Raw genomic sequence first — 26,807 nt, 5'->3', positions numbered from 1 at the left:
AAGATTTTTGAGCTAAAATGAGCTCCCGCCTAATTTATTTTTTGCCGCCTTTTCCCCAAGTAAATATTGACATGACGCTCTCAAGAAATACATGGACAAGGCTTCGTAATAAACGAAAAAAAGAATACTACTGTTGTTCTATTTTCAAAAAGGTTTTAAAAATTCTTCCAATTTATAATTATGATTACATCAGAATAAATTGTATGCATAGTTTTATGTTAATTATTACCACATCACGCGTCTTACAGTTTAATTAGCTAAAATTTAAAAAAAGTTGAAATTCTACTTAACATACTTACTTAGTTTTCATTTTTAAATACGATTAAATCCTATGCTATATCTCAGTGAGTTAATGGACATAACATTCTTGGTCGATAGCTTTAAAAAATCGGATACACCTTCCAAACATAAAGGCGTATCCGCTTTTTCTCTCAATGGCAAGACGACAGCCTCAAAAGATGCCTCAGTTTTTTAACACCGGACGTTCGGGCCAGTGATTAGGAAATTATATTGGGGCGAAGTCCCATCTTTTTTCACGAGGTGTCTCGATTGGTTATTAAATCGGACTTACTGTGGGCTCACTTTTAATTGTCTGTTTTATAATGAAATTTTACTTGCTAAAGATTTTTGAATTTTATTATTTCCGCTTTAAATACAAATTTTATGACGTAATTACTTAGGAATCTTTTTATACGTAACTGTTGTTCAAAGGTTACGTATTTTTAGAAAATGATAACACTACTTTACAACTTACTAATTGAATAATTACACTTGTCTTTTGTTTTATTAATAAAAAGTATTACAATGTGAAATTTGTATAAAAATAAGACAATACATTAACAATAAGAGATTAAGGTAAGATTTAAAATGAAAGTACCCCAGCCATATGGCAAAAGGGTTCGCATAAAAACAAAGTAGCTTATAATTAATATCTACAATTAATTGTTTTCTTTGTTAATATGATGGTATTGTATTTTTTTTTTCTTTTGTTTTACTTTTTGTAATTTTGGTTTTGATTGCGTCATTTGGTGCGTGTTTCCTGTCTTTTGATGGTTAAGAGGTTAATGATAGTTTCTTTTGTGATATTTTGAGTAACCTAGTGGCTTAAAAGTAACTAGTAATTCGACTGTTGAGTTCCTTATACATTTACGGCTCGTAGCAATCACCACCAGTATTTTAAATATAGAATCTGGATTCTACATACAAACTTCTGATGCCATGCGAGCAGAGCCTGTTATAGTTTTTTGTATGTACTCGTATTCCATTGGACGAAAATCTATAAAAATCTTACGAATCGAACCCAAAAACTGGTCTCTAGAGTCACGGGTATAGTGGACATACAAATCTAAACCAGACATTACTAGTTCACTTAACATAAGAATTACCCGAGTTGTAGCCCAACTTCATTATGATACTATAACCTAACACCTACGAAGTTCGCACTTTCTACAATTCAAATATATACATAAAACCCAAGGCTGAGATACCCTAACTAGGAGATGTTATACTCATTCGTATTTGCGTACATCTACTGTCTAAGAACAATACAGTATTTAAACAAAAAACATTCCATTTTTAACTGTAACAAATCGCTCACGACAAAACAAAGATGGCGGGTTTTACATCACAATCGCAAGGTATAATGAGCGCTAAACAATATGGCAGAAAAACAGGTTTCCTGCTTTTCATTTAAATGCACTGTTTGAGACTTTACTGCTTCCCGCTGAATAGAAAGATTTCGCAAAGATATTTATATGAAAAAAAATATGTTTCAAATAGGATCACTACTGTTTGCGCATCTGTATTTCCACATCCAGTAACTGGAATTCTTATATTTTCTTCAGCGTTGCTGACTGGTAGTGTGGGGTTTCAGTTTTCTCCACACAACTTAAAAAAATATTATTTCGTAGAAAAAAATACCTAATATTGGTATACCGAAGAAACTGGTAACACTTGGTACGTAGTCAATTTAAAGAAGTTCTCTTCAACCATATTATCATATTATACTTATAAATGTTCCCTTAACAATGTATGCAAGTGAATTTAGGAAATAACCGAAAGTAACATCTGGTTACATCTCCTCAATAAAGTTAATCACCAAAAAACCGGAAATCCCCGATCAATGATGCACTGATTTTTTACAACTTAACATCTGATTGTAACAGGTGCGGTGCGTGTACTTTTTTAAACATAAACAATAAATTGTACAAGATAAAGTATTTAAACTGTTACTTTTCAAGTGAGACAGATTTTTATTATTAAAAAACTACGGATAATAAATGTAACCTTCCTTTAAAAATAAGTATTTTTTAATACTGGATAAAACACCTAATAATAAGAATCCCTCTCATCTTCATTCTTGTATGTAAAAAAAATTAATTATTTATTATGTATACATAATTTTATACACTAATGGACTAGTTTAATTTACAAATCATAGTCGTTTATATCAATTTAATTCAACTACCAAAAGATAAGGGTAAAAATATAACAGCGTAAGCTTATGCTTCACCTATTCCCAATTAAGTTAGTAAAAACAAAAGAAAATCTCAAAGTATTCGAAATTAAATGTAGACAAAGCGAAAGACAAAACAATTCTATTTTTGAATTCCTTTTGTTTTTTCTCTAACTTGCCACTTACCTCGGAACCGTTTCTTTAATTACCTCACAAAGATGGCGTGTCTTTACTTTTTTAATTTAATTATTTAACAATGGGAATGTGTTTGGGCATTTTATGCAAATACGGGGTTTGTGTCGCAAAATTTCTTTTTGTTAAATTTTACCATATTACTTGGGGTAGATTTTACGAAGAGTTAGAAGTTTGGAAAAGAACACTGAATAAAAAAATTGCTTGACCAAATGAGAAATGATCATCAACTATACTATCTGCATTTTCAATATTAGTATCAACATATAAGCCGTATGTTCACCATAATTGTTATATATTTAGAATAGAAAGATTGTAACTTATAAAATAGAAAATACATTATATATGATGTGGAGTAATAAATAAATAAAGCCAGTATAACCTCGTTGCTTAATAGAATTTAGCCCGTGGCCAAAAATAATAGAATTCGAGTATTTCAAATTCAAATTTCGAACATATAAAAATTTGATTTTCATTAAGCGTATTTAAGCCAATTCACTAGTTTCATAAACCTTAAATCAGATGTACCATTATATTATAGACATCAAAAGTTGCATCAGAAGTAACGGGACCGTGCAATACCGCACAACTGGTTTTTAGCAAAAATAGATGTATAACGCCTGGTTTTCGTTGCGTGCGGGCATTTCTGACCTTTGTTAGTGGGAAGGGTTAACTGTAAATACCTTCCGATCTAGCCGGCCACGCCTTAAATAAATTGATACTATCTTTATTATATCGCTTGAGAATTTTCAAGTTTTTAATTGATTATCCAGTGAAGCGTAATAAACATATTTGAAATATAAAAAATCGTTTACGTCCATAGATTTTAACAAATATCAAAGTTTAAAGCAATCCCGAACATAACTGTGCAAAGTGAATTAATTAAAAGAAATCTAACAATCGTTTTCAACTTCTGAATTCAAAGATCGAGATATCGAAAGAAAAACGTTCAAGTTTTTTCACTTAATTTAAACTCAAAAGACACTTGAGATAATTGCTCGCCACCCTGATCGAAGAAAAGCCATTTTCTATTTTTTGGCATTCTTAGCGGGGCATTGTGAGTGAAGAATCGGTGATTAAAATTCAATTTGTGATTCGAATGTGGGGTGGTAATTGGTGCGAACTTGTAAACTAAGATATATCTATGGCTTTGTCTAAGAATTGCATTATTATTTACTCAAAAATTATACATAAGCCAAATTCTTTTATCACAGTTTTTTTTACGTTTTAATATTATCACGAGTCCCTTAATTATCCTAAATACCAGTATTCAAATACCATAATTTTTTATTATTATTACTACTTATTTTCGGTCACTAAATTTCACTTGTTTTCCTTCATTTAATTTCACATGTTATTCTTATTCCAACATTCCACTTGTTTTCTTAAATCTTCCCTACGGTATTTTTAACGTATTTATATAGGTAATGCACTATAACACTTTTTGTTTTTGAGCAAATCACACAACTGGCGGCGGGAGGGATCACTAACTTCCATTATTTCACTTGCTAATATTAGTCTATTAAAAATGAAAATTTGGTTTTGGCATTTAAAAAAGGTATGATTCATATCTGCGATACCAGTCATAATATCTACGAGTCATAAATTACCTTTATTTCTGTTGTCTATGAAAAGGTTTCATTAAATAAAACCTAATTTATTAAAATAATACTTCACACACCATAGACACCCCATGTCAAACTGCACCCAAAAATAAAACATTGATAACAATACTGTCCGTTATAATAGTGACCGAAATAAAAAATAAATTGTCTTAGGGTTAAAGGGTTATGCGCAGCTGTCCCTAAAATAGCCCAATACTATTATTATGCAAATTTTTGGCAGGTATCATCTTCCTGCTTCCTTTGTCCGAGTTTTTTCAAAGTGACCGATTGTGACGAATTCAATTCGGCGCTTGCGCATATGCCGCTATTACTATTATTATCCCGACTATAATTTTTGTGGCGAGAAGTGATGTTTTATAACGGTGTTTTGGGTAGATTACATCTTTTAAGGTATTTTTGTAAGGGAAATTAGATTTCAAATTTAATATTGTAGAACGCGTTCTTTGCCGAACTTTGCTTCATAAGCTAATACATAATATAGGGAAATCATTATATTTCTTTTAGATTGTTAACTATGTGTTATGTGTCAAAACTGACGGTTTAAGCAATATTGAGAGTCTGATAGTCTGTGGAAAAAGAGTTTTGGCTTCTCATTTGTATTTTTGTTAGAACATTGTCGGAATATTAATTAATTAAGCAATTAGATTAAATTTTTAGGAACTTTTATGAAATAATAAACCCTAATTGTTTCTTATTATTTTAGAAACACATTGAGTTTCATTAATCATACATTTATAGAGAAATGAAAACCTTTTGAAAAAATAAATAAAGCGAATTTGCATATAAACAGTTATTCTCATATAAATATTATATGTGTATTGCACAGTAGAATTCATTTGGTTGGGAACTTCGTTGACTGTGGTATGGTTATTGGTTATTCCACTGAATCCTAGAGTCAATAGCTGACATGAAGTGAGTTCCACAAACCTCCGAAGCGAGGTCCTATTACACTTTGGACTCGAAATGGTTTAAGTTTTGCAAACGTGGACTACAAAATTATATCTAGTAGAAGATTCGATTTTAATTATAAAAGACTCTCTTAAAACACATAGTTCTTTGACTTTTTCTATCATATGACACTTGACTTTTAAATAACGCAGAAGAAACTCAGTGAATGAGTAAAATTGTGACATTCTTGCTTATAGGTACCTATGCAAATATTGTTTTTAATGCATCCTTGCAATACAGGTCATTTGTTTGTGCGTACAAATTATGGAGTCCTACTGAAGGAATAATAATTATTCATGTATTCTAATGTATGCCAACCTACAGGTAACGTCTAGACAAACAGTTTACTTTATTCAATCAATTTATAACTTCTGGTCCCTTTTAACTTTATAATCGTTCCAACCAGCCTGTGGCTCGCCTGTGAAGATTCTTTTCTCTCTCTCTCTTTCTAATAGGTAAATACTGTAAACATATAAGTAGTTACTAAATGATAATAGAGCTATTGATCGATCCATACTATCATATATCTGGATATTACTGCAAATATAATGTAGAATATGAAAATGCTACTAGTATTTTATTAAAAAAATATATGACAGTATTATTAAAACAAACGCGTTCCAAATTCAAACGAATCAAAAATAATAATTAAAAACGCATTGTGAACTAAAACTAATACAGATTGACAACCGGACCCTCAGGTAAGGGTTAACGTTAGGGTTAATTTATAATAACCCTTTGTTATAGTAACTCTAACGGTCATCAACATATTTTGTCATAATAGCTTGAGTTTGAGACAGTTCTATTTTTAAATTTGTGTTGCGAAGTTTCCGGAAGTTCCGGTGCCATACAAGGCATTATTTTAAGATTAATTTTTCATGTAAGTTTAAATAATTTATTTTGTTGACGCTCTGAAAATATTAGGATAAGGAAAACCTAAACCTAAGCCTAAGGCCTCAAATCGAGACTTAAAAGATCAAGTCGAAATTTATTTATTTCACAAGCGATTTCTTCCAGACAATCCTAGTATGGAAAAGTAAAAAAAGAAACCCCAAACGAGGGTAAAATACAAGAAGTGAACTAGAAATGTAAACGCCAATCTTTGGGGTTTCAAGTCAATTTCTGAGTTATTAAACTAAGTTACATTAATTTCTTATATATACATATAATTAATAATTATTTTATAACGTAATTATATATTTTAATAATGTTATGATAATATAATATAAGAATTGAATATAACGTATGACTCATAATGTAATTGTGACTTCTATTCTACATTTTAAGACAAATTTGCTCGCCAATATGTGTGGTAGAATATGCGAACTTTAGATTGTACCACCATAACATTTTTGTACCATGTTCTTGCAAATAATATTATGATAAAGCGTCTGTCATAGACACTAATGCATGTTCTAAAATTGTTGAAAATTCAAAGCGAGAATTGCAAATAAAAACTAAATATAAATTTTAATCCCTAAGTGGATGTAAAGCGCTTTTAAATTTAAACCGTCTCGAAATGAATAAAAATAGTCGCTGAACTACGCCAACCTTCCTCTGTTCACACGATCTTTCACTAAGGTTGGCAAAACAGAAAATTGTCCTTATAATTTCTATGCAAAACAAAAATATAACTAAGCACATGTCGAATACATGTTACGGCCCTGTTGTTAATTAAAATTGTCATTTACGGTTTCATTTTTACAACGGATTGTCGTTTGTTTTTTTGTTAATTGTAGCCTTTTTTACTTCTACTGCTGCTGGTAACGTATAATGTATAACTTGAAGGTCTTGAAGGCAGTCAAAGCTCAACACTTTTTAGGGCCTAGTCTAAAACATATTTTTCTATGGGACATCTTAGAGGACTTTGTTTTAGTATCGTATCATATTTTCAAACGCGAACTAAAAAACGTAACAACATTTAATGCTTTATAGCATTTCATTTCATTTAAAACTTCAAGAGTAAAAAAGGTATAAAACCAAACATCATTAGCGGTAACCCTAGCGCACAGACGGACCAACTTCGAAGAAAACTAACACTTTTCTTTTTACATTTTTCTTGTCGAAACTCCCTCGCGCCCGTTGCAATCTTTTTACTAAGGAACGTGTACCCTTTTCAGGAGTTCGCTGGCTATCTTTCTTAACTTGACTGTTGGAAACAGGAAAGACATAGAGAGGACTTTATTTAATTACGACGTTTGCAAAGCATAGTGTCTAAGGGTAAGATTCAGAAACCAGACATTAAGTATCGTTTCTGAATTCCCCAGGTTCTTGCTTCGGTTTGAATTGGATAGAGTTATTGGGAGATTAAAAGACGTGGAGTAAATAGGAGAAGATATGCCCATCTCCTACTTCCTATGTAGCGTGTACTACTCTGGAGGTTACAAGCGTAATAGATATGCCGCTGAGGCCCCGATAGAATGAAACAAGGTGATTATAGTGGATATTTCTTACTTAGTCTCTATATAGCAGAGATTCTGGTGTGGGTTGAATCCCACTTCCTCTTCAACTATAACACAAACAAAGGTTGTTATTGGGAAATGCTGTACCTACTTCCTTGATATACTTGCTAACAAAAGTCAAGTGAATTAATATTGAATGAATGATACATGAAATAAATGCCACTACATATAATAAGTATACTATATAATTAAAACGAAACGTTCTATTCTTTACGGTATTAATTTCAAGAGTGTTTTCCTATTAAGAAGCTCTGTTATATTATCAAGCACAGATACCAACGCCTACTTAATAATAAGTAACAAAGTCTCCACTTCCTTCCCTAGTCTCAGAACACTTCTTAAGTTTTTATTTGACCACTGAAGCATTCGCGAGATAGCACTGCGGTGAAAATTAAAAAAAAAAGTTTAACAGGAAAAAACCAGTGGAATCCATTCGAGATAAAACTTTTCCTTACTTTTATCGTTGCGATTTCTTGCGAAAATGTTTTCATTTCGTACTTTTATCGAGTTAAAATGGAAGTGGGGCAATTTTCGGTTGTTTCATATATTAAGATTTTTAAATCATTTGTAAGATGGATGCAACGCAACGGATTAGGAAAGTAGCTTTAGGAAATATATGGAAAAGGACTAGATACCTTCAATTAGACCTGCTATACTAGGTATTATTGAAAAGAATCATAGACAAAATCCATAGCTTACTTTAGCTTGGTAAAAAATAGACAAATTATGTAAAACTTCCTCTTGCTCTTCCTGCCACAATAGAACTTTTTAATGTCTCCAAGGACAGGAAATGTTTTATAATTAACAGCGTTATTTAATTTTTTATTTACATGGTGTTTAATAAGATTTTCAGCTTCAATTTAAATATGTATGCATGAAACTGACCACTATACGCACACTAACAATTTACATCAGCCAATATCGAAACGCATAAAATTAATTCCATATTAATGCGCTTCGAAATTTAAATTATTGGACGCCGCCCGCACCCCACGTGGGAGGGGACACGCATCCCTAACTATCCCCCACCCCGGGGGGAAAAAAATATAATAGTATTCCACCTGCGTCGGGCGGGCATAGAGTATTGACGCACGCCGCCATTTTGTTGTATTCGAATTTCGAACGCCATTAACGAATTTTTATTGAATGCAGCTTGCGAATTTTATTGCATGGAAAATGTTTCTCTATATGAGATTTATGGAGACAGTATAAACATATGTGGAGTTTTTCATAGAATTTTATACACGCAATTTAATATGTTTAGATTCAGTTGGTTTTTAGATTAATATAACATATTACTTTTGCAGGCAAAGCAGTACTAGAGTTATAGTCCTAAACTGTTTTTCTACATGCTTCATACGCTATCAATCATTTCCAATCCCAATCATACGCCTTATTAAATGAGAAAACATACAAGAAATATTCGTTATACACGTCAAAATGGCGCGTAAGACGCGTTCCAAATTCAAAAATAAATTCGTAACGAGCGCACTGTCGGCGCGTCGTGTTTTAAAATCGATTTAATCTGACCAACTTTTTAAATTAATTTTTCATTTATGCTCGTCGACCATAGTTAGACCAACAATCGCTAACATGCCTTCTATTGTTTATAGCCAATATACTTAATATAAACTCTAAATAGAAAAGTGTCCTTGTTTTTTAAAAATTCCATAGACAACTAACCCTTTGCACAAGAGTAATGTTGGATGAAGAATTTGAATCCTACGCAGGCCGGGTTGCATTAGGAAAGTACTTTTGTATGTAAATCGAATGCGTAGGCTTTAGCCGTCGAGACTTAGATACTATTGTTTCCTGTATTTTTAATGACACAATTTTTTCATAGAATACTTTTACAAATAGGGATATTTTTTAATAATAAAAATAGAACAAAATTTTTAGCTACTACCGACAGCTGCAGTTTAACATTATGACAAGTAGTTTCTAAATATGCTCTTTGAGTATTAAGTTATACTAAATTACGATAAAACATAATGCTCCAATAAAATATATTAGCAAATTAAAATCGATAAAATGTACAATCTAACCGAATAGCATCCTTTGGCAACATCTGACAAACTGTGCTAAGGCAAACGCCTTTCCCTTTACATTTATTCATAGAGAAATAACAAAAATAACCATAGACAACCGACCATTCAACGGTGAGCCACGGCGCTCTCAAACCGGCGCGCGCTTAAAGGGTTAAAAGGATTATTAGAAATTGCGAGGGGTCTTATTAGAGTGGTGACTTTTACGCGTAGGTTGTATGGCTTGAAAAATGGTTGGTCGGCTACAATAGTATAGAGAACGGTGAACCCGGAAGAAATATTTGCCCATAGACAAGATTTAATCTGTGCGCGGGAAGTTTTAGATGAGGTTCGATTTTTGAAATTGTACCTTAATGAGGAACTTTCTCATTGAATGTGAGAAAATGCGTTCTTATATGAATTTTTCAAAACATATATACACACTATATGATACTATAACATGTATTAATGCTGTAATGTATTTAAAATATTTTTTATTTACTGTCTGTAATATTGTGATTAGACTGGAAAAATAATTAATATGTTATCTATTAAGCTTAAACTTCTGGTGTTTTTTTTAATTGATTACTATTACTCACATAATAAAGTTAATACATTAATACAATAAAGGTATCTAACATGATAAATTTATACTTTACCTACATAAAATTAATTAAAAAAATATATATAAGCCAAAATTTACTAAGCATTCAATAGATTATATATTTATGTTGAAATATACGAGTTTTTTGAAAGTGGGTTACCTATTATTCATACTTTCTAGTTTCTGCTTGGTCTCTTAGAACCTCTTTAGCTGCGCCGTTAGATTTATGAAGTGTTTTGACTTTACTCAAGGAGTTTCTATGTAAATACTGTATTTAAATTGCTTTTTTATAAGTGATATTTACCTGACATTTAGAACACGAACACGGCCACTCAAGGATAACTCATTGTCATAATTTCAATTGCATTAGAATGTGTACAAACTATAATGAATATGCGCCATTAAAAAATATAACTTATTGAATAATTGGTCTATGACTAAAACGTCTCTAAACTAGTTCAAAAAAGTAAAATACGAGAAAAATTCAAACATTTAAATTTCGAATGCATTCGAACCGAGAGATACGACGTTCCATTTATCGCCAATAAATATAGCAATCGACCGTTAGCGCGATAAACTATATAATTCTACCACCAATATATCTTATTGCATCTATAGTAGGAAATAATTCTACAATATCTTTCTTTATGGGTCCATGTGTGCACGCATTCTTCACAAACATGCAAAAACACTAACACATTCAAAAGACAGTCGTGTAGGGATACGCTACGTATGGCTGTGTTGCGCGTGTCAACTTGCATGTGTGCGTGCGTTCGTTGACCTATGCATTTGCTTGCAGTACAGGCTAAAAGTATGCGTTGGTTTTATTATGGTTTTATTTTAAAAATGGAACTGCGGTCATCTTGGGTTAGGTCGTGGTTAATTTTTCGGGTTATTCGGTGAACGAAGGTTATCATTCAATGACACAGATTGCAAAAAACGATCCTACTGTAATACTTTAAACCGAATGAACTGTTACATCAATGATGAATCGTCAAAAAGTTTCATTGTCATTTTGCCCAGAAAAAGAAATTTTAAAATTGGAACAGGGTCAGTTTGAACGTCACGTGTTCATGACCGTTGACCCATACGGAAGCGTTCTAAATTTAAATTTTAAACTTCATATAGGAAGTATTTGTCGTTAATTTAAAAATAAAGTTGGGTTAGGTCGCAAAATTGACCGTGAACGAGCGTAAATTTATTTGAGCTGCGCTGGGTCAATGGTTGATGACGTGCCTGCGTACTTGGTAGGTGCGATATACATATTACCACTATCTATTATCTTGAACTAGTGTCATTAAATTAGATAGTTTTATAGAAAAAGTAAGTTTGACTATAAGTTAAAAAAAATGGTACAATTTGGTAACTATAGTTTCCTGTTACGAGTTTTATTATAGATAACAATTTTTATATAATCTAGTGTAGTATAGTAGTCTATGTTTGCAAATTATTATTAAAATAATTCTTATATTATAATATAGATAATTGCAATTAACCTTGTTAATAATTGAGTTTTGCCTAATTCTGTACACGTGGCGACATCTGTTGGCAAGTTATATTTCTCATCTTTCTAGAAAGTATGTAATCAATGGCACACTATAATTATATGCCTTAATATTTTCAATTACTTGGTTATTACTGTACAAATTATTTTCTAAAACATACTTAGAAAAAAGAGTAGGTACTGCGTCATCACTCACGACCAAACTCTATAAGGCCAAAATTAGATGACATGAAACAGACTAGATACACAGCTATTACTAAATTGATAATCCCTTTTTTTTAAATTATTTTATTAAAATTTAATTTCCAAAAATGAATATAAATTTACATATCACTTCCCAAATCAAGTGAAAAGAGAGGGGAAGAAGAATAGACAAGCAACTCCGCCGCTGTCAAATTGTGATTATTAAACGCAGTTTAAAGTATTATATCTTATTAAGCAGTTTATATATAATTAATCCATCAAAGTATAATCTAGACCAAAGTGGTCTCGTCTAGTTTTTACTGCACAATCAATCAATCTTTACTTTTAATTAATATTATAAGTATCGGTATTATCTATGACCCACAATCACCGCCTTGTAGCTTTCTTGCCATTTACCTCTTAAATATTATTAGCGGTTTACATATACACAACCAAAATTATTTTTTTTTAATTTTTAATAGAAAATACGTGATTGACATTGATTAAGGAAACAAATTAATAACTGCATGATTTTTGACTATATATTTACAAAGTTATTGAGGAAACACTTTCTATGTATTTTTGTACCTACTCTGTAATATATCGGCCCCTTCATGAACTAATGAATTTTATATCTTCTAATATATAAAATTCTCGTGTCACAATGTTTGTTCCCATACTCCTCCGAAACGGCTCGACCGATTCTTATAATTTTTTTTATGCATATTCAATAAGGCTGAAAATTGGTTACTATCTATGTTTCAAACCTTTAAGTGATAAGGGATAAGTCCACCCCAATTTGTTTTGTTTTTATTTTTTATGATATAACATACAAAAATACATACAACCCCTAATTTTAGCCCCTCTTCTATCAACCCCTATTTTTTATTATTGTAGATAGTTATTTTTATTGAACTAAAAAAAAATCCTAAAAATAATATACATGGCAAAACAAACGTTTGCCGGGTCTAGCTGACCCGGCAAACGTTTGTTTTTCATAACTTTTTGACATTTATCAACATATATTTAAGTTATGATTTTGTCTTCAGGTGAAAGACCATACAAATGCCACCTGCCAGACTGTGGCCGCGCCTTCATCCAGCTATCAAATCTTCAACAGCACCTTAGGAATCACGATGCCCAAGTGGAAAGAGCCAAAAATAGGCCGTTCCATTGTAATATCTGCGGAAAAGGGTTCGCTACGGAAAGTAGCCTCCGAACGCATACAGCCAAGGTAAGTCTAGTTAAAATTAAACTCGATTAATCTACAAAACAATAATTTTAAATTATAATGAGGATTTTCCTGTTATAAAATTAAAAAAAAACGTGTGTACTTATGTACAAGCGTTGGAAGTTATACTCCTTTGGCGTAACAAGATAAAAATCTACGTTTGCAGAAAAAACGACACCAACAATAGGAAAAACTAAAATGTTGACTATAGCTGACTTCAGGGTGTCGGTTGTTTGTGACGGTGAGCGCGCGCATCGTAAAAATTTACTTTCATCATTATTCCCTATCGCGCCAAAAGAAGTATAACTTCAAAAATACTCAAAATATCACAGGACATGTTCAAAAAGAGAAATACGTCAAACCAACAATCTAACTGGGAGTTTGCCCACAGGCAATGTAATTTTGTAACATTTATGATATTATTCTTGGTTAAACCAATCAGTCGTTAACGACAGTAGGGACAAATTTTGGCTACTTTTTAGGATATATTTAATTAAACAAAGTTGCGAGCATTGGCTAGTGATATTTATAGTTTGATTCCTATTCTTTCAAGACCTTTATTAGTGCATATGTATTATGCAGCAGTTTTCAGGGCAAATAGCCATTGATACATTTTCATTCCAGTTTCAAAAAGTGTATTTAAAGTAAGCAAACAGATTGATATTTCTACAGCCATAGACGACAGAGTACAACGATTGGAACACGTTTATATTAATTTAAGAATTTAATATTATTTATAAGAATTAATAAAATAAATTCCAGTGTTTATCATAAAATATAAATTACAATGTATTTGTACAATTGTTAGGCATATGCTATTTTTAGCTAATATCGTTTTTATTTAAATTATTTTCTTTCAACGTTATCATGATTGGCTAATTTATTTTCACAAAATTCTCGTTCTTAATACAAAATTCCCTTTGGCAGTTATATTTAATTTATGCATTATTCTAATTTCAAAATTCAATTTCGACTGTATTTATTTGTTATTGCGATGTTGCTAATCTTTCCACTATGCCCACGCCATCCCGGTGGAACAGGAGCTTCAGCTGCACCTTGGTGTTTTGCAGCAACATGCGGCGCTCATGATAGGAGGCGCTACAGCCACCCCATGCCCCATATGCCAAAAAGTGGTATTCGGGGGCGAAGCCCTAGTAGAACACATGAAGAACACACACAAGGACCCCAACGCAAGCGGCGTTGCCAGTAAGTTTCTGGACGCCATTTTTATTCCGCGCCAGAAGGAATGTCATTTATGACCATAGATTACATTTCTTGTTAATTAAGTTAGAATAAGCGATCTCTTTCGTCGAGTGAAATAAAACTTGAATTTAGAAGCGAATGTCAATTTTTAGAATTTGAATTTAGAATGTTTAACTTCGCTCCCACGGAAGAGATTTATTAGCTTGTAAGTTGAGCCGCTGGAAGTTTGTTAAATCGCTATCTATTCTTTTACTGTCTTGAATAAAATATATGGTTACCGTTTTACAATGATACGAAAAAGCTTCCAACTGGCACAAAGCCATGAGGGGTGTTGGCTAAAAATCACACCAGAAACGTATCGTTCCCATAGATAATTAGTTTTAGTATAAGAGGCACGCCATTTGTAGCATCTCTGTTATTGTTTCGTCTTTATTAGAGGGGTTGGATGTTTTGCAAACATTTCTTGTTTTAGACGATTCTTCGGATGGCGTACCGTTCGTTGTCATAACATGTTTTGTTTATCTTATAGCTGAAGATTTCAACATTCTTCGTCGATTGTTTTATTGTTTATTTATTAGAGTAAGTTTGACGACTGCGTTTCTGTAAAGCTTTGAATCAACAATTAAACTATATATAAAGAAAGTCACTTAAGTTTTACGAACCGCAGTCGTCCCGTCAAATGGTTTAACATAGAGATTAACTGGTTTGTTTTCTCTTTCTCCCTCCTAACCCACTAACCTCTCCTGTCCTGGTGTTATGGTAGGCCCACCTGCCACATCACCGTACCCAGCGCAAGCTAAACCTATTGATCCTTATATAGCGAAGCGGCGGACTGCAAACCATCCGTGTCCCGTGTGTGGAAAACATTACGTCAATGAAGGATCGCTGCGGAAGCACCTCGCCTGTCACCCGGAAACACAATTGACTAGTGGTCTTCGAATGTGGCCCTGTTCTGTTTGTCAGGCCGTATTCACCCATGAAAGTGGTAAGTTTAGATTTTTGATATCGCCATTATGGAGGTTTAGCTATAACCTGCTGGATTGACCGTGATACATTTTAACGAGAAGCAAACAGAATGTAGAAAGCTCACCTAATAAATAATAAAAAAAATCCTGAATAACAATATATTTCAATCATGCCAAATTAATATCATTTAAGAATATTCTTAAGTACAAATAAAAACCCATCTATCTAATAAAATACTTAATTCAAAATTTTCCATTGCATCATTAAATATATCTACTTGTGCTTTGGTTTTATCAAATAAAATAGCATACAACTGATAAGATGTTTACATTACATGGAAAAATAATTAAATAACTTACATCGTACAAAATACGCGATAAATAAAATAGATAATAAACCTAGATTGACAAAGTCCATCAAATAGATTGTTATGACATCATCCTTTAGGAAAGATTAGTTTCTAAGTACACATATTCATTGCAAACACAAAAAATTTCAGGTCTCCTCTCCCACATGGAGCATATGAGAATGGAACCGAAACACCAGTTTGCCGCTCAGTACGTGCTTTCAAGGGCTGCAGCCGAACGGCGAGAAAGAGACATCCTAGCGGCCGTATCAGCATCGGCAGGTGCTTCTGGCTTACTTAATTTGGCACCACCATCACCAGCCCATTCAGACTCATCATCAAATGGCCGACTATCTTCTTCCGCTGGCTCCGAAGCCGGTGCGGCTGTGAACAAACTATCAGATCTCCTACGGTCAAACAACGGCCATCAGGCGTATGGTGATGAGAGAGTAGCTGCAATAGCAGCTGCCGCAGCAAATATGATGGCACAGCCTGGTGAAGGGTCTAATGCTGTTCAAGTTGCTGCAGCTAATTTGGTAACAGCAATGCGACAGCAATTGGCTAGAGAACCGCCAGCTCAAACACCAGAACCTCCACCCGCACCGACTGAAGCCGCAATACGTATACAACAGGCTGAAGCATTGCTTCGATCGCAAGCTGAAGCACTAAGACTGGCTGTGACTCAGGCCGCTGCAGGCCATAACAATGAGAACCCTAGTCCTTTACGACATAATGGAGGGTTTCCTCAACCAAACGAAGTTAGTGGACAGCTTTCCCCTGAATTGGTAGAAGCGTTCCGAATCGCGCGAGAACAAAGATTTGAACAAGCGTTACGATTACATGATCCGAGGATGTTAGGCTTCAATTTACCGTCTCCAGTCCAAGCTGCTCAACAAGCTGCGCAGGCTGCACAAGCCGCTCAAGTCGCCCAGGCGGCCCAAGCGGCACAAGTCGCTCAAGCGGCCCAAGCAGCTCAGGCGGCTCAGGCAGCACAACAAGCAGTCCAACAACATCACATGCAAGCCCAAGCCGTTCAAGCGGCACACGCCGCACAAGCAGCACAACAAGCCGCGCAGCAAGCTGTCCACCTACAACAAAACCCTCAACCGTGAAATTTCAGCTATTACTAATCCGATGCGATTTCTCGTCGCTAAAATAAGTAATCTAATGGAAAATTTTAAGATTTTTCGTATATTTTTGAACGGTTTTTTTGGACGGAGCGTGAAATCGCCTCTGGTTGGTGATTTGTTTTTTGCAATTGATTATAAATTGTTTTTGGGTGCAAAATTATCTAACTATAAATTAGTTGAGTAAAATTGAAACAGTGATTAATATTAAATAAATTTAGATAGACTACTGGTGTATATAGAGAATGTTTAAAGGATTATTGTGTACATATAAAAGTAAATGTACCTAAATAAAAAGTATGAACAAAATGGAACAAAAACTCGCCCAAGCAAGTAATTAGATGTAGAGGATAAATGACGAAATCAGTGCAATTCAAAATTTATTTATTGGTTAATGTTGTTTATTTTAATAGTATATTTTATTTTAGCTTTATTGCTTAGCTGATTAGGTACAAAGGTTATGTGCCAAAACAGAGCACGTTCTTTCGCATTTAGCGAGTCGCAATATCCGTTGCAATATTTCCATCTATTTCTAGTTTCAAATATTAATCTAATTTTTTATTTCATATTTTCGCAATAACACATCTTATGCTAGTCAAGAATTATCGCACAATATTGTTTTCAAAATTGTTTTTCTTAAATCTTTTATCAATTGCTAAGAGTTAATTTTATTTTTTAATGCCATATTAGATTAATTGTATATATGCATAATGTTGATGCTTCTGTTTATAATCTAAAAGAATACTTTATTTTATATTAATTATTATTTTAATGTAACCTTTATTTACACTTTAATTTGTATAGATGTACATATGAATTATGTTTTACAAGACTGCCGTATTTTTCTTTATTTCGGAGTTGAAAAATAGTAATTTTTCACTGAAATGAGTCTACAGGACGTACACAATATATGGAATATGTTAACACTACTTTGACAAGTCTTGACATGAGACATCCTTTCATGGATACAGATTAAGCCCGAACATACACTTTTATTTTATATATTCATATTTTTAAATAAACAATAGCCCACACGATCTTTACAGATCACCGAAGCATTTTGCTTTCAGCAGCTTTCCAGTTGCAACAATAGATTTATAGTTTACAACGAAATTCCAAAATCATTCCGTTTTGGGAGATATCCGAAATGGCAATGAGTTTGGAATTTACAACAAGAATGTCAAGTGTTGCCGAATATTCTTTTAATATTATCATCATGTATTATAATTAAGGGCGTTTGTATAATTATACATACGACTATACGTATTTACAATTATACATCGTATTATTCTACTTATAATCGTACTAGGTAAGGTAAGTAAACTGATTTAATGTACGTAATTATTTCATTCTTGAATTAATATTGGTATAAGGCAGTGATTACATAATTAATGTGAATTAATGTGTAATTCAAACTGTCACTGTATCAATGTAAAAATGAAAAACAATGCAATAGCCCAAATCGTTTCTTGTTTATATGGTGAATTTTGGTTATTAACTATTTGATTTAATAACTGATTTCCAATTATGTATTTCATTTAGATACACAAAACTTTTCGGCGAATTATACTTATCATTTGGAGTGTTAAGGACATGTATAAGAGCAGGATATCCGACGATGAATCAAATAGGAAACGTTATACAAATAATACATTGAAAATTTTCGACTGACTTATCCGTTAACGAACGGATCGCTATTTATGTAAAAAAAATCCTCAATAAATTTTAATATATAAATAAATTTAATATAACAACAAAAGAAGTTCCTATGAATATTGTATAAATTGTATTGTTTTAAATTTAGATCTTAGTAGAAGGAAAAATTTATGGACGTTTGGTATTTTTAAAGTTATAATTAAACATGCATTAGTACTCACGAGTGTGAGTTGTACAAAACTAATGAAGCACGGATCAGGAATCCTAAATTAGATATTTAGAGCAAGTTACGTTTCCAGAAAAGTGTTCAAATCTAAAGCTTTGAGCTTGCGTCTTTGTCGAACGATATTTGTAAAAAATAATATATTTTCGAAATACACAAATTTTTAAAGATTTTTTTAGACGGCAAAAATACAATAACTATAGATAAAGGCAAGGACGCAGGCTCAAATATAATTTCTGTGATCATCGAAACGGAATAGTTATAACAGATCATGTCTGACCGAGTTATGTTTAAGTTTTTGACAATTAAATTTTTTAATGTTGAAAAAAAAATTGTGAAAAATGTGAAATTTTTTCTACATTTATTTTACGATAAAATTCCATAGTTAAGCTGTACAATAAATAAGCCTAATTACAGTATATCGCGATCAATATCGCTTGCTGTCAAGAGAATGGAAAAATGCGATTCCATTTCCGAATTCGCATTTTTCCCTTCCTTTGAATTAGTTACAATAGTACTGGATTATGTTGATACAAAATATGGAAGATAGTATTTCCGTATTGTTTTTACAAATGCGCTGTTGGTTCGTTTTTATTGAGAAATGGTCGCGACATTTTTAATTTTATTGGCTTAATACGATTAATATTTTTACATTTTGTTACTAGACTTTAAGACGTTATATTTTCATAAAACTGCTTTAAAATCGACATTTTGACAATTAATACAAATTAAAATCTCACGGAAAATGAAGCAGTTCTGTTGTCTCATATGAAGAATAAATTTACCGTCTGTTATGAATAAAGATCAAAACCATATTTAAAAAGAACAATTGTATAGAATCTCGACTCGATCACAGCTAAAAGTTTAGGTAACGCCGTATAATGATTTTATAATATACAATTAATTAAGCAATGAGGAATTTCAAAGAATTAATATAAAAGTTATATTTCAATCATAACAGACAAAACTCGCGTCCAACTTGCGATTACATTACATTTTTTATTTTAATGTTATTTAATGTTGTTAAACGTGTTGCATTGTTTCCGTTAAGAACAAAATGCAACGCTAAAACAATGTTTTTGTTAAGTTTTTAAATCATAAATTGCTGTTGATTTTATTAATCATCCTTATTGACTGTTATCGTTTTGATTTACGCTTTGTAGTTTCTGTTTGTCTCTTATTTTTAAATATTTAGCCAAATATACAAGTATTTGTAAGTTAAGTGTAGACAGGATAACCAGGTTTTCAATTCATAACACATAGTAGTTAATACATATATTCTTATGCTTAAGATAGTAATAAATGTAATGTGATTGTGGGCCCGTTTATAAAACACGACAGTATTTTATAAACGGGCCCATTAGTATGTGGAGTGTAAACTCCGCATTGAGTAGTGACAACGAAATAAAAAAAAACAAAAAAAAGTAATTAAATGTAATAGGTATCGGTGTTTTATGGGCTATGACCCTTTAGTGTTGCGATCATTTTGAGATAAAAATATTTTCGAACCAAGCTGTGATTCCGTCAATATAACGTTGGTATTGTGAATGTTTATTTTGATCTTTTGGCGAAATTTTTGAAATGTCAAAACACATCCAACAGCGCATTATTTCTCTACAACGTTGCGACTAGCCGCTAAACTCAATAATGTCACACGGGCATTTGCGTTGAATTTTAAAAAGGAAAATTTGTCAAGTGTTTTTGCTATCCCAATCGGTGTGTTCTAGTCCTTGTTTTTTATTTCTAAATGTCGTGAATATACAAAATTTAAACACTTTTTGGCGTGTAAGAATGGAAACGTTTGTAAAAATTCAAAATTATTGTACCTATTAAAATAATTCGGCTATGTATTTAGGCGTTAGTTTAGATGTCAAAATCACGTTTGGCTATTAAATAAATTGTGTATAAATTAGGAAGTGACGTGTTACCTTGATGTTTAGGTATAATGATACCAGTTTCGAAAAATCTACCATTTTGTAGGGAAAATTGCACGACTCTTCTTTTGTTTAGTTTTTATTCTTGTATAGAGTTATTTATAATATTTGTGTTAAATACGATGCCATGTTTAACTAATAATTACTTTAAGCTCCGATGTGTTTTTTTAAATATTATATTTTTTATAGAAGTTATTATTTTCTTCGACTCATAGTCATACTGTAAAGTTAAGTTTTAGTGTTATAACGTTAATAATTTTTAAATTAAACTTTCGAACAATATTAACCCATTAATTTAATATTATTTTAACAACGTGGAATGCTTAATGTGTCATTAAACCGAGAATAGTAACTATTATTGCCGAAACGGTTAGCTATAATTATTTTAAAAAATAAAAACATGATTCATATTATTGTGTTTATTTTTTCCCAATCACGTCACGCTAAAATACAATACAGTCAAAAAGAAATTGAAAAAAGAAATGATTTAGTGACTGCTTTATGAAACTGTACAAAACAGCCTTTTTTTGTTATCGTTACACTAATATTAATTCAACATATCCATAAACGTTTTTATTTTATTCTTACTAATAAAAACATAATACATACAATATATCTGCATAATAAGCAACCATAAAGTGCATTCTATCAGTAGGATTACCTACTAAATACAAAACCTACTATTAAAATACGAAATAATTCAGGTTTTTTATTTATTTTATTGAGCTAAATTATTAGGACAAATCAGCAAGACCATGGTTTTAATACACACTATATACTGTCTATATGTAAAAATTTCATTTGCAATGAAAAACTCCTGAATTTTCTTAGATAACTACTTAAATTATATAAGCGTTGAATACACTTCTATAAGCGACATCTATTAAGTAATTATTGTACTTTGTGGACATACACATTCTACTCTTAAAGCTACTCTAAGCTACCACCCAAATTCAGTCAAATGTAATTTACTGAATTTGGGTGGTAGCTTAGATAATAATTGTAAATTAAACATATATTTATTGATTTTTTTAATTATAAAATCATAACTTTCAAATCTCCCTTCAATAAATAAAAACATATATTTAAATATTTTGTTTAGCGCCATCTGCTGCCAACTGAACAAACTAATGAATAACATACAAAATAAACAATGTAGCAACCTTTTCATTAATTACTAGATGGCGCTTTTAACAAAATAAATTTCGAATAGCTTTAGTAATGTCAACAGATGGCACTTATACACTTATGTTTATTCATTAATTGGAACACAGAGTTCGCAGAGAATGAAATGTTAACTAAATATTTTTTTACGTTTGAGGTACAGAATGCAATACAACAGTGATAATAAAAAATAATCATAACTTTAAAAGCAGTAGCTTTCATTTCAAAGAGTACCGGTTAGTGGATGAATCTACCAAAATTTTATAGAACCAACAACAAACAACTGCTACAAACAAAACTCTATTTAAAATTCAAATGGAAGTGAATTTATTAAGAAGGAAGCTTTTGCAATCTAATAATTATACAATTTACGATAAAAGTCCACGATAAAAAGGCATAACGAGTCTCATTTTCAACTAAGTTTATCTGAAATCACAAAATTGCCGGCGCGTTGAAGGCGTGTCGCGATTGAAGATAATTTTCTTTAATCACTTTATTATTAGTATACTATCATTTTATACGACCTTAAGTCTTAATTTATTATTAATAATATATTATGTAATTGAACTATAATTGTTTGGTGTTTGTTGTTAGATATAAAACTATTTGCTTCTAATAGCATTACAATAAATATTATAGATTAAGATTGCATCTGTTCTTGAATTATGAAATAGCCAGATAGTTAAGATAGAAATATTAATAGTTTTAAACTAAGTAACAATTAAAGAACTTTACTTAACAATACAAGGTAATTTAAATGTTATTTTACTTTAGTTCATATTTTACTTTACATTTCTTTATGGAGTAAACCCCAGAGTAATCTGACTACCAGCGCTAAACCCCAGCCCTGGTTTAACCCCATTTGGGTGACCCACTGACACATGGCAAGTAGATGATCAGCCTTCTGTTCGAGTGCGTCATATCGATTTTTTGACATCCCATTGACATAAAGACATGCTGAATTCCTATCAGTGTTTGCTTTGGACAAGAGTGATATGCTTTCATAGAAAGAAAAATCTATTGAGGTTTTGAAGGCATGACCTCACGCTATAGAGTTGCAATAGCTCGGATAGCTAATTATAATTAAAATACTGTTTACACAAATTGCAACGGTTCTTACTTTTACCGTAAAAGGATTTTATCGCTAAATGTCATATTAATATGTAAAATTGTTGTATGTTCGCGTGTTGCATCTGATATGACGGCTCTTTATCACTCCACAATAGGGGGCTGCCTTATATTTAGTTATGTTACTGTTTCAGGGTAAAAATAGACACTGTTAAAATTACCGTTTCTGGAATAGTAGTAAAAATGCAACGTTTTGCTATAGATATTATTTAAATAAAATACCTATTTATTATTTTAATTTAATTTGAATGGCTTTGATTGTTAGTATATTTTGATTGACTCTGGATATTGAAAATAACCTTATTTGTATAGTGCTGAATTTATTTATAAACATATATTTAAAAAGAATTAATATGCTCTAAACATACATAGGTATATGGCAAATAAATGAAATTTAAGATTTATAAATTTAAAAAAATCCCAATGCTAACATAATATGTAATAATTTTCTTTCTACTAATGTTAATACACTATATCTTTGTCAAAAGTCTGAATTTGATGATCACCTGCAACATAAATAATAATAATTGATAACGCATACGAGTTGCTTCCCCGTTCCGCTTGCGTTCCTGGCGGAAAGGTCAACTGATTATTCTTTTGCTAGGAATTACTATATGTACTTATTATACCAACGTTAATAATACTTATTAACATTTCGTTATACTACTATCTACGTTCTTGCCATAAAGTCAGGTATTTTATTATATATATTTCAATATACTGTTTCTGACCTTAAAGTTTCCCGCACTTTAGTAAATTAAAAAAATAAAATCAGTGGCACTATAACCGTTTTTAGGTCAGGGCCTCAGATTCTCTGTCATTTTCTCAGATCTGCATGTGTTTTATAATTATTTTTCAATCTAATAGGCAAGTAGGCGATCAGCCTCCAGTGCCTGACACATGCCGTCGACTTTTTGGGTCTAAGACATGTCGGTTTCCTAACGATGTTTTCCGTCACCGTTCGAGCGAATGTTAAAAGAAAGTCCATTGGTGCACAGCCGGGGATCGACCTACGACCTCAGGGGTGAGAGTCGCACGCTGAAGCCAAAACTGCTCAGTAGTTACTCTCTAATTTTAAAAGCTGCAGTCTAATTACACCGTATCATACTGTCTTTTTTCGTTATAGTATTATTAAAATTTGTAGGAAAGAGACAAAGGAGGATTTAAGTTAATGCAATAACGTTCGTACACAAATGATTTTGTCGAGGAGTTCTTCCAAACTATACAGAGGATCCTTGACCAGTCTAACTACTGACTGGTCTAAAGGCCTTATGGTCCCTTTTTTTAATGGAATGTCGCTGTTTGCCTGAAGGGCCTTGACGGCTCAGGTAGGGCTATTTTGACAAGCCTATCTGGGTTGGAATTTTCTCGCGACTAACGAAAGGGCTCGGCTTGGGCCGCCGCGGAGTTGCAATCGCTTGAAGGGCAGGACGGAAGCTCACTGGAGTGAGCGAAGTACGAAGTAAAGGTCCACGTCTTCCCTGATACAGGCTGTTTTTAACCCTAATATGACAATGCTTTCCCTATGGGTAAATATTTATTAAGGTTAATATTAAATTAATTCTAAATTTACATTAATATTAATTTTAACGGTTCTCTGTTAATTATATAAAAAACGTTTAATTTACTTTACACCCTTATGGTATAATTTATTTAAGATTTGTTATTATTGGTAAAAATATGGTATTATGTTTTTTTTTTTTATGTAATAGGAGGCAAACGGGCAGGAGGCTCACCTGATGTTAAGTGATACCGCCGTCCATGGACACTCACAATGCCAGAAGGCTCGCAAGTGCGTTGCCGGCCTTTCAAGAATTGGTACGCTCTTTTCTTTTTGTCAAAAAGTTTTATAGCAAATATGTACCACGGTTTCACAGCGCAAGGTTATTGTAACAGACTCGATTGTCCAAAAGAAGGCGTTCAGTTACACAAACACATAAAAAAAGAAGTAGACCACAAATTAATTAATAAAAAGCAATAATTATCGCAACGAGGAAATGCTACCAGCATTAAAGGGGCCACAGAGACCAAACATTTTATATTTGTTTAAATTTCTATTTATCCATTTTTAATTATTATTATTATGTACGTTAAAAATATTCTAAATACTGTATATTTGTGTGTTGAAAATAAATCGATGATATTACATAAATTTTGAAAAATTATGTCTATTATTTTATTATTAAATTATACTATTGTACCTTTGGACGGGGCTTGAAAACCTTTTTGCCTTTGCCTTTTTATAGCCTTACCTCAAAACTAATGTTTTTAAATCTTTTTCACTTTTTCCAGCCTTATAAAAATAAAGACATATTTATATTATTTTTTATACTTTAGGATTGTGCCAAAATGAAACATGACAATATTTGTTTACTAATTAATAATCGACAAAAGTTGTTCAGAGCAACATATAATTAAGTTATAAATTTCAAAACGTCCCATTTCCAATACAAATATTTACTTAAATTCAATTCTTCAATTAAATATACGGACGCAGAGAAATCACCATCGAAACTATCATTTGAAATGACCTCGTCACGGTTCATTTTGTATTGCAATATGTTTTTAAGATCAACTTTAAAGGCCGGCAACGCACTCGCAATCCGGTATTGAGAATGTCCATGGGCGACAATATCACTTATCACCAGATAAGACTTTCCCATTTGGCCACTGTTATATAAAAAAAACTGACGTGCTATTGTTAAGTCGTACCGTTATTCATAGATACGAACATAAATACCTAAACGTCTAACCGATGCAAGCAAAAAGTTATTGAACTTTTATAATTACTGCGCGCCTTGTGAAAAACTAAATGGACCATAGACAATGTTGTTTTTTTCTATTAATTATCTGTGGTTGCCACGCTCGGGTGAGAAAATAGTTTTTGCTATAAGGGATTTTTAAATTATTTAATTATTGTTTTATTTACATAGATGTGAACGAGTTTTATAATTGTGAAGTTGCAAAGCTTCGTATAAAATAAGGACTTTTATAGCGACCTCTGTCGCTCACACGGCAAGTCAAAGTTGTACCAAGTTGCACATATTAAGTGGTATGTTTAAAAAAAATCGACTCTTTTATGCTTGATTGAATCCAATCACATTCTTATTTCTGCCTTCGCATTTTCTTCTTCACTATACAGTAATAAGTGGTAATAGAACCTGTGGGCCAAACGTTAAACAGTACGACAGTGTTGCGTACCTACTTGTAAATAGACTACACGCTTATGACGAAATAGAATTAAGCAAAATGCGGCGTTTTCTTTCATTTTACTAGAGTCTGGCTAATGAAAGAAGATAATTTAATTATTTGAAAACTTTCCTTTCTTGCGCAGGATTTGATTATTCCGAATAAAGTTGTGTCATTTAAAGTATCAATAGTAAAAGACTAATAATTTACATGTACCACGAAATAATTGTTTTCTAGTAACCCACAACACAGGGCCTCCCTAGTGTGGGGACTAGCGATTTATGATTTCTGTCGCAAACCCAAGTCATTAATAAAGTTTTTATTATTATTATTATTTTATAGTATTTAATTTCATAGAAATACAGTTAGGTACTATCAATGTAAAAATAATAAAATAAAATCAAGTATCAAGTAAGTTTAATCCACAAAATAAATACTTTTTTTTTTAATTTGCCGCGCTTTTCATTAGCCAGACTCTATAGACGAAATCTAAAAGCGATAGCTGCCTTGCGATTCTGTAACTCACTTACTTTTCGAACTCACACAGCGGCGGTCGCGCTCAAATCAGTCGTGAAGCATTCATTTATGATTTGGCATTCTGATAAGGAGGGAGCTTGTGGTTTATTGTTTATCAGAATGCCAA

The 26,807-nt window shown here is 32.1% G+C and overlaps 1 protein-coding gene across 17 annotated transcripts in view; it reads left to right on the top strand.

Annotated features, from left to right (window-relative positions):
• LOC125057515 (zinc finger protein 358-like) overlaps positions 1 to 21,093 on the top strand; it is a 93,468-nt gene extending 72,375 nt beyond the window's left edge. For 14 of the 17 annotated variants that reach the window (XM_047661247.1, XM_047661262.1, XM_047661260.1 and 11 more), the window contains 4 exons: positions 13,047 to 13,231; positions 14,269 to 14,434; positions 15,195 to 15,416; positions 15,897 to 21,093. In XM_047661247.1, the coding sequence (XP_047517203.1) occupies positions 13,047 to 13,231; positions 14,269 to 14,434; positions 15,195 to 15,416; positions 15,897 to 16,855 (1,532 nt within the window). In that variant the 3' untranslated portion in view covers positions 16,856 to 21,093. The remainder of the gene's footprint in view (positions 1 to 13,046; positions 13,232 to 14,268; positions 14,435 to 15,194; positions 15,417 to 15,896) is intronic. The other 3 variants (XM_047661254.1, XM_047661251.1, XM_047661256.1) reach the window with 2 other exon arrangements.
• The last annotated feature ends 5,714 nt before the right edge of the window (positions 21,094 to 26,807 follow it).

Source organism: Pieris napi, chromosome 16, assembly GCF_905475465.1.
Source record: "Pieris napi chromosome 16, ilPieNapi1.2, whole genome shotgun sequence".
Lineage (NCBI taxonomy): Eukaryota > Metazoa > Arthropoda > Insecta > Lepidoptera > Pieridae > Pieris > Pieris napi.
Note: the sequence above shows the minus strand (reverse complement) of the source record. Positions and strands in the feature narration are given on the sequence as shown.